The sequence below is a fragment of the Tetrao urogallus genome, assembly GCF_951394365.1.
Source record: "Tetrao urogallus genome assembly, chromosome: 2".
Classification (NCBI taxonomy): Eukaryota; Metazoa; Chordata; class Aves; order Galliformes; family Phasianidae; genus Tetrao; species Tetrao urogallus.
Window position 1 is genome coordinate 94,828,210 of NC_136814.1, and position 10,226 is coordinate 94,838,435.

The window sequence follows — 10,226 nt, forward strand, 5'->3', positions numbered from 1 at the left end:
AGTGTCCAGTAATTTACTTCAATTCTTTGGGAAAGGTCTGAAAGAATCCCAGAGGTCATCGATATCGGATGAAGCTGAAGGATACTTGAGCGTTCCATTCAGAGAACATCACAAACTGACAGGGCGTTCCTCTTTCAATTCAAAGGCCATAAACCTTATGGTGATGCTTTCAAGTCCATTTTTGGTTCAAAGAATACCAATCACCTTCTGTGACAAAGATTCAATTCATCAGCACTCCTGCCATCTCAACCTCATCCCATGAGGAATATGAGGAAAAGTATGTGAAGCAGCAGCAATTATTTTAGGTGGTACCAGTGTGGGAGATGTTAACTTTGTGTTCTTCATAACAAAGACTGTGCTGCTCTGTTTGTAGACTACCCAGTGTCAGCCATTTTCAGACCACACTTCAAGCACAATTCCTCTAAGAGCAGCCACTTGCTCTAAGACTGTGCCCTACCCACTGTTAGCCAACTTCTATAATACTGGCAAAAGCTTGCCACCATTATACTTCATCTGTTTATGAACTTTAGGAAGCAGCTTTAAGCACTTAGATTCTGAATGCTGTCTTCCCAAGCTGACTGAAGCCCAAAACAAAGACAGACATGACTAATGTTAACACTATCTCTATTTCCTGTACCAGCTTTCAATTTTTAACTTGTATTTCTTAATCATGTTGGAGAACAACATATGCATTTTACACTGAAAACAACCAGTGCTCATTCAAGGGTGGAAAGAAGGCAACTGAACAATATTCTTCCTGCTCAGCTCATAAGGGTGTAGCATTATCTGATAATAGGCACTGAGCTTTGAACATCTACGTGTACACAGCAGTAGCCAAAATCTAGGAAGCAAGTTTGCTCCAAAGGTGGAAACTGTGCTAAAGCCTGGGTATTTTTGGTGGTGGTCTCATTTCCCTCTCCCTTCCTCCCCATATCATCCCTACATGAATGACAACCTAACATGCTGCTTCTGCTGAGCAAAACTTGGTTTGGCCAGTTAAGGATTGCAGAACTCAGTCTAAAAAGGCGCGAGTGTTTACAGCATCAAAACAACAGTCCAGGATTCTGTTGACAAACTGTGGTTCCAAACTAAGACCCATTCAGCTACTGAGCTATCCAAAATGTGGCTTTTTATCACACATGCATGCACAACATTATTAACCTTGATCTCTGCTCTGCCTCTGGAGTATAAGCAACACACAAGATAGTCAAATGTGCATCTGAATGGCAAACTTTTATTTACAAAGGCTGTTCCAAAAGTAATACTTTATTATGTTGGCCCACAACATCAGAAGTAGACATCAGTGGTACAGCAGTAGAGGTTGAACCTTCCCATCAACATTCCATTACTCGTTGCTGTGACAGATGGCAGCAGAGAGGCACTCTGACACAATGGTGTCTGACATGGAAGTGTCTATAAAGCAAAGGTGTGTCACTGAATGCCTCCATACAGAAAAAAATGGCACCCATTGGCATTTGTGAATGCTTATGGAGATCAAACAGTGGATGTGAGCACACTGAGGGGTAGGTGGTGCATTTCAGCAGGGGTGACAGCAATGTGAAAGACAAGCTCCATTCTGGATGGCCATGCAGATTTTATGAATGCAATATGCAGGTTCTTGTTCATCATTGGCAAAAATGCAGAGCCGATGGTGGTGGCTATGATGAAAAATAATGCTTTGTAGCTGAGAATTTCTTCTGTCAAGTAGTGTCAGTGCTCTCTTTAGGTTCCATGGAAATAAATACAAGGTATTAGTTTCAGAGCAACCTGTGTAATACTTCGAGTAATACTTATCTAGAGCATACACTGACTTTTGTTGTAACTCACTTTTCTAGCCCTTTGAAAAAATAACCAACATATCTGGGAGTATTCTTCCCAGTTATAACCATAAACATGTACTCTCAACCTCTGCTCTACTATTATACTCTGGTATACGAGAAATGGAAACTGAAATCCCACTTCAACAGTAACCCTTGTTTATAAAGCTTGCAGAAATCCAGGAACAGCAGCAGTCCCTTTACTCAGCAAGTAAAACAAACATTCTCCACCCATCACTAAAACATTAAGGTCAGCTCCTTTGCAGAAGGAAAAAGGGAAAAAGGACAGGATCTCACTGGTTTCTCCATCATTTCTATTTGCAGGAAGTCAGAGGACTGGAGCATCACTCCCATGAAGAAAGGTTGAGAGAGTTGGACTTGTTCAGCCTGAGAAGAGAAGGCTTCGTGGAGACCTCAGTGCAGCCTTCCAGCACTTGAAGGGAGCCTCTTATGAACAGGAAGGGGACTGGCATTTTACACACGAAGACAGCGACAGGACGAAGGGAGAAGTTTTAAACTAAAAGAGAGGAGAGTTAGATTAGAAGTTTGGAGGAAATTCTTTAGTCAGAGGGCAGTGAGCCCCTGGCACAGCTGCCCAGGGAGCTGTGGGTTCCTTGTTAAATGATAGACAGGAGGAAGTAAAAATCAAGAGTATCACCCCTGCAGAAGGCAGGTCAGAAAGAATAGCAATTACCTACAGAGGAAGCACTACCAGTACGGAAGACACCAACTGTAGTTACACAACCTAAGAGGCTGCAAAACACGAGCACCTTCTTCAGCTCAGGCCACTTGAATGAGACATAAATAGAAACACCCAAACCCCACGTACTGCAGTAACATTGCACTGTTACAGCCAGCCCGAAGCAGCATCTTCCACTTTGGATATCTTATTCCAGGGTAGAAGGCAGAGGTATGGCTCCTTTGCAAAGATGGCTTGGCTGTTGAAAATATCATTACAATGATCATTTAAAAGAAGTAGATAAATAGAAATAGCCCAGCTGCTCTATTCGCAACAGGGAACGCAAAATACAAAAAACAATGCCTGATGTTGACGTGTACTTCTTCACCTTGAAAAGTAGCATCAAGTGAAATATTCATAGTGAAGAACTGCACCAGCACACCCCTTAAAAGTGGCACTGGAAAGATGCATGCATTAGGCAAACAGGATTCCACCTGGCTGTGTAAGTCTTCCTATCTTCCAAAAGAAAATGAAACCCCACGGCCTGAACTCCCTTTGGAAAACAAGAAAAAAGCAGGGGAATCTTTACTCATGAGAAGTGCACAAGTCAAAATAAGCAGCTTGATAAAGACATAGAATCCTAAGTGCTGGAAAAGGCCAAAGATCACCTAGTCCAACTGTGAACTCACAGTCACCATGCTTACTAAATCTCATCCCTAACTGTTCCTAAACATGTCATAATTAAGGCTGCAGCACAGATCTTCATCAGGCCAAAAAAGACAAACAGGTGTTAAAAAGAAACAAGTATTGAGGCTGGTGAATTACACGTGAGCATTTTCCAGAACTCTTTGAAAGCAGCACTGTGCCCACCACAGCCCTCCGAGGAAGAAGAGCTGTATAGCTGCAGTACAGCTGATTTACAACAGCAGCTCTTCAAAAACAAACAAAGCAGCACAGTAGCAGCTATTCATTCTGCAAAACAAGTTACTCTTGTCATCCTTAGTGTGCCTTAATGGTTTTTCTTTATTAACCTGTTCTCTGGGCACTTAAGCATTTCTTCTCAGCATCCCAGGACATGGTGCTTTTGCAGCACTTCCTGAACGGCACCTGGATGCAGGAGTGACTCGTGCACCAGTCAGTAAGCACTCTTTCTTACAGCAGCTAAATGAATTGCGTAAGGATGAGGAAAAAGATCGAGCAAAGCAAAGCAGTAACTCCAGACTGCTCAGGAAAAGCATGTTCATTTCAGCTGCTCGCTGGAGAAATCCTGGGCTGTAATTATCTTTCAGGTTTCCCATTACTTCACAAAAACCTGGAGAAATCCCTACTATGAAAGCGATCAAGGCTGTATCAAAGGGAAAATCCACCATCTCCTCCGCATGAATTAAAAAATCTAAGTAGCTGTATCCTTCATGTCTCCGCAACAGTGTTCATAAACCTGAAATAAACAGAGACATACTCGTTTTTTGCACTAAGTCTTCCCTGCACTTAAGAGACAATTCATCATTCCCAGCACTGCAATCGGCGTCTGCTGCCTTCTCTCCATTTCTGTCAGCTCCCACTCCTTCCTTCAAGGCAGTCACTGTCTCCTGCCAATTTTTTTTCTTTTCCTCTTCTCCCAGCAATTTCATCCTTCTCTATACATCTCACACAGTGCAACTCCAACCAGCATCACCCAGAGCACAGTGTGCAGGTGTTGCCTCAAACACTGGATTCCAGGAAAAGTGCAACTGCAAAGAGACCAGAGCTATTTGATGGCATATTCCTGAACTTTCCTTTTAAAGAGTGGAAGAGAAGAAAGCAGAGTGCCTACCACTCTTGCACTAGGAAATGTGAAATATCTGAAACATCCATTTAAAGGGAATGGCACACAGAATGCAGAGCACAGCACCTCTTGCTGCTTCTGATCACTCATTGCCTCCATCCATTGCCAGTGGAAATCACACCACCACCCACCCTTCATTTTTCTGACTGCTAGCAGCAGATATGGGAGGCACAGGGCAAAGGAGGGACACAAAGCCCTCGTCCTACCACTCCCTTACTTCAACGTTTGCATTTCACACACCCATCAGTACCACTTTTACTCACTTCTATTACTCATACATTTCCTGGGTTACATCAGCGAAAGTCACTAACAGAATAAAGCTTGGATGCTCTTTACCACTTTCCATTTTTTAATCATAGACTCAGTAAGGTTGGAAAAGACCACTAAGATCATCTAGCTCAACCCCAACCCATCCCCACCGTGCCCACTGACCACGTCCCTCAGTGCCACATCTCCATGGTTCTTGAACACCTCCATGGACGGTGACTCCACCACCTCCCTGGGCAGCCTGTGCCAATGACTGACCACTATATTGGAGAAGAAATGTTTCCTAAGATCTAACTAGAACCTCCCTTGAATATATATAGTTAAATAATTCTAAGACAAAACTAGGCATCTATGTTCTGGACATTTACACAAACATTTTAATTTCTCCTCTATATTTAAACAAAAAGGCTTTCATTAGATTCAAGCATTTCAGTCCTCAGGAGGCTGTGGCAGTGGCCTGGCAGAAAACAAGGCAGACTACAGCACTGCTAATGCCCAAAACTTCCCAGCATCCCATAGAGCTATGAGATGTGTCCAAATGCCTCCTGCAGGCAACCGGGCTGCTAAGCAAAATAACTTCCATGCCTGGTCTTCTACCCAAACTCCAGCAGGAGCTCATCTCCAAAGCATCCAAAGTCAGAATCACAGAATCACAGAATCACAGAATCACAGAATCACAGAATCACAGAATCACAGAATCACAGAATCACAGAATCACAGAATCACAGAATCACAGAATCACAGAATCACAGAATCACAGAATCACAGAATCACAGAATCACAGAATCACAGAATCACAGAATCACAGAATCACAGAATCACAGAATCACAGAATCACAGAATCACAGAATCACAGAATCACAGAATCAATCACCAGGGTTGGAAGAGACCTCAAGGATCATGAATCTCCAACCCCCCTGCCACAGGCAGGGCCACCAATCTCCACATTTAATACCAGACCAGGCTGCCCAGGGCCCCATCCAGTCTGGCCTTGAACACCTCCAGGGATGGGGCATCCACAACGTCTCTGGGCAGCCTGTTCCAGTACCTCACTACTCTCATAGTGAAAAACTTACCCCTGACATCCAACCTAAATCTTCCCTCCCTCAACTTAAAACCATTTTCCTTTGTCCTGCTCTTATCTACCCTTTCAAGAATTGATTCCCCTCCTGTTTGTAGGCTCCCTTTAGGTACTGAAATGCTGCAAAACATCATAGTTGCATTTTTCCAGTCATATGCATTTAAGAAATGCACAATTCATAGGAACACCCAAGGGAAAAATAATCCTGCCTACCCTTCTTGAAGGCAACCAGGAGAAATATGAGGCTCAACATATGTCAGTGTTCACTGCTTTTTGCAGAACTGGCTGCATTCAAGGCGTGCTGAAGTAGCTCAGGTACTTTGCACCAGGACACGTGTGCTGCAAGCAATGCAGAGGTGTAGCAGCCTTGCTCACAATCAGTAAGGTATGAAGTTTATAAGGTTCATTGAGATCTTTATGGCTATTCTTTAAAAAGGTCAATTTCGATTCTGGGACTCCTGAAGAAAATGCTATCTGGTCTACATAAATGAGCACATTATTCAAATAAAAGCTAAAATTACTGTCAGGGGAACAGAAAAAAAAACAACAAGAGATGAGTAGAAATAAGTAGTGAGGAAATTTGGTGACGTCTGTTAAAAAACACTGCAGCTCTGCTGATCTTATCTGGAAGGTGATGGCTGCAGCTAGCAGATCCAGTTCTCCAGCCCGTGCCCCACAATCTCCACATCGATCTCTCAGACAAGTGCCAACAGCTGATGCTCACATACCGGCATCACCCAGCTCCCATCCCTGCTGCCCAGCGACTCCCCTGTAACTGCTGTCTGTTTCTATGGCAAATCAACTGCAGGAATATTTCAACTAATTTTTGCCGATTTTCTGATTCAAATTTTGCTCCCTCTGGTGGAAGCAGTGAAAGAACAAAGACTCTGAGCCAAGCTTTGCTCTCCTAGGACCACCCTCAGCTCACAACTGACTTAAATCTCTCAGATATGAAGATAGGTGAGCTGGCACACCAAGAGACAAGGGATTGTCATCAGCAAGACCAAGCTAGAAATGGACTGCAGCCCAGCACGCTGCCTGCCAAGGCTTCCCCTTGCAGGAAGAAGCAAGCAGCAGGGACGCCAGCATGACAGGAGCATAGATGGGAAAACTAGAAGCCTAGGTGAGAGACAAGGCTGTAACACAACACTGAGAGCTGCAACCTCGATGCATTATGCAACAAAACCTTCAGCAGCCAAGCCTTCCTGGTAATTATTGTTGCACTTCACCAGCTGCAAGGGGAGGGAATGACATAACTTCTCCTATTCCCTCTCTTGTCAAACAAGACAGAGGGAGAATTGTGGGCAATTACATGCATTCACTCTTCATTAACTTTAGGGACCCAAGACACAGAGCTGTCAACAGGATGCTTCCCCTGCTGAGCAGGAAACCTGGCTGCTCCAAGAAGTGAGAAGATAGAGGTTTTCACCCCACAGAGTGCATTTCTTTTTCCTATAACTATATACAAAAAAAGGTCTGCATGTTTGACTTCCCAAATCTACAGAGACAGACTCAGGTTGCTGATCACACCAGCCATCTTCCCCAGCATCTTAAGATTGAAAGCAACAAAGGGATTGAATGAAGGCAGAAGCAGCAGCCCACCACAAAACACATTTGGTTTTCAAAGCAAGCATTTCACTTCACTTCGTACAAGAGCAGGAAAGAGTCAAAGGACGAGTTAACACAGCAGCCAATCATCGCATAACACCTTGTGCAGGGTAGTTACAGAAGAGGAACAAGCTTCCTTCCCAGTAGCCAACTGGTGGTTCACTACCAAGAGGAAAGCTCATGAAGAGCAAATCGTTAAAGAAGCAGAGCTCTCCTCGTGCAACACAGAGAAGGAGGTTCAGGTTGGATATCAGGAAAAGGTTCCTCACCAGGGATGGTCAAGCACTGAACAGGCTCCCCAGAGCAGCGTGCACAGCCCCAGTGCTCTCAGACATACAGTCTGATTTTTGGATAGCCCTGTGTGATGCCAGGAGATGGACACACTGATCCTTCCTATTTGGGATATTCTATGGTCTCACAAGCATACCCAGTGGCTCTGGCAGAGCTGCCATCCTCCATGTTCCAGGCTGGTACCAGCTAGCATGCTGGGGGCTGCACTAGGTCATCTCCAGAGGCCCCTGCCAACCCCTATGATTCTGTAACACACTGTTTCAAACAGATCTGTGCCTCTCATTCTACCAGAAGCAGTCCATCTGCTTTCTTGCACTCAAACCACACATAAATTTTCATCCAATCACCCAAAAAATCAGGTCAAAATTAGAGATATCAGCTTCACCTGTAATTGAAATTTCAACTTACATTCTGTGCCACCAGGCAAGTTTCTTTCATCTGTTTGCCCACCCAGCCAGCAGAGCAGCACAGCCACACTGCCTGGACTCAGCCTCCCAGTTACACACCTTCGCCTCCAGTAAGATCGTAGACCAGGATCGTTACAGAGAGTAATTGCTTAATTGTAAACCACAATAGTTTAGATACAAATATTAGCATCTACTTGTGGTAAAAACCAAAATAGAGAAGTAGATAAATAAAGCCTAATCTTGTTTATCCACTGGTTCTAACCACTGGCACAGCATATCATTCTCAGTGCCTGCTTCATGGCAGGACCCATCACAGCAGGACTTTGAGTTGGATGGCAGAAACAATGCACTGATCAGGAGCTCTTCATTCATTCCTTTTCCCCAAGCACAGCTCTGTTTCCATACCCAGTGCACATATAGTGTCACTGAGTGCCACACACAACCTCTGGGTGCACTTCCTTTCTCTGACCTCACGCTCTCCACCACCTTTGCCTCCCTGACACAGAACACATTCCCTGTTCTCTCTGTGTTACACAGTTACTATTGAGACATGCTCTCCAACTGACAGTCTACAAAGCCCTAACCCACAGCGTTGCTTTTTGTTGCTCTTTTTTGAATCAGTTAAAGGCACATTCTTAGTGCAACATAATTTTGTAACTCTTCATACCCTATTTGTAGTCAAAGCTCTCCCTACCCAGCAGGGCTGATACTAATACTGATCAGCCCACTGATATAGAAAAAACACATATACACATTTTTTAATGCTTATCATAAAAGTAATATTCTAAACCCTATGTTTAGCCATCCACCATTGTAATAACCCCCAAGAACTCATAGAGCTCAAGCAGAGTTATTTGCAAAAACACCCTTACAGGAGCATCTGTTGCAACATACTCAAAACAGGTAAGATCTCCAGGCTTTGATAAGAAGTAACCTCATTACCACCAGAATGCCATATCAAAAGCTCTTAAATTAAAACTAAAACACTAAGTTTAAGACTTCAGTTACAAGTAGCTGATAAGCTGATAAGAGGACAGCGGTAACACGCCATAAAAAGGTGATCACCTCTTACTCCACCCCCTATTTCCCAGTGAAGCCATGGCAGCAGCACACAGCACGGAGCCACAGAGCCATACCCACAGGAGGCAGTGCCAGCAGCGCTCAGCATCCACCCCATCACAGCCAGCTCCACTGAAACCTGCCCGCTTCCAGCAGCTTTTTGGAAGGAATTTCCATGCACCTGTGGTTACCTCACCTACATCTCAGACACACGGAAGAAAGAGAAACAGAGAAGAGAAGGTAGCTCAGAAGTCGATGGACGCGCTCCTTCCTCTGGGTTTCATTTCAAATCACTTTCCTACCCGCGAGGTGTGCGCCGTGAAGCCCAGGCACCAGCATCCCTTCACGGGACGGCAGACTGCTTCTCTCGTCCCGTTCCATTCATTCACGCACTAACAGAAGCATTTTCTTCCTTTAAGCACTCCCGCTGCCATAAGATCGACAGAACTCACTCGGAAGTTACCGACACACCTACAGGCACACAAACATCCCGCGGACGGAGGAGGCCGACCCCGCTCCCCCGACGGCTACTCGCCAAGCTGTCCCGTCCCGTTCGGCACCGCCCGGCCGCCGACACCGCGCACACAGCTCGGGGCCGCGCCGCCGCACATCCCTGCTGCGGGACCCCAAGCTCGGCCGCAGGCGGCGGAGCGGCCCCGGGGGCGATGCCCGCGATTCGGCCGCGGCCTCAGCGCGCAGCCGGCGGGGCGAGGACGGCGGTGGGCCGCACCTGCTCTCAGCGCGAGGCGGGCGGTCCCGCAGCGCCGGGGGAACGAGGCGGCCCCGCGCTTCGCGTGCCCCCGGCGGGGCGGGCGGCGTCACGGCAGCCTCACCTGGTCGACGGGCAGGCGCACGGCGTTGCTGAGGGGCTGCAGCAGCGTGGAGCCCGTGGTGCTGGTGGCCATGGCGTCTCACCCGCGCCGGGAGAGCGGGCGGCGGAGCCGGAGGAATCGCTCCTTGCCGGGCGCCCGAGGCGGTGGCGGCGGCGGCAACAACGGCGGCGCGAAGAGCCCCAGCCCCGCACGGCGCCGTGACAACAAGGGGCCGGCGCGACCCTGCCGCCGACTGACGGCGCCAGCGGCCAATGGGAGCGCGGCGCGAGCGCGGAGTGACGGGAGGGCTCGCCCAATCCCCGCCCCTCGCCGGGCCGGCGCGGGGTGCGGGAGGGGGAAGATGGAGCTCGGAGGGGCGG

General features: G+C 46.8%; 1 protein-coding gene across 1 annotated transcript in view; it reads right to left on the minus strand.

Moving 5' to 3' along the window:
- MBOAT2 (membrane bound glycerophospholipid O-acyltransferase 2) overlaps positions 1–9,939 on the minus strand; it is a gene marked incomplete at both ends in the record, with an annotated part of 83,399 nt that extends 73,460 nt beyond the window's left edge. Inside the window, one exon of the mRNA XM_079532830.1 lies at positions 9,868–9,939. Within this exon, the coding sequence (XP_079388956.1) occupies positions 9,868–9,939 (72 nt within the window). The remainder of the gene's footprint in view (positions 1–9,867) is intronic.
- Positions 9,940–10,226: the final 287 nt, after the last annotated feature.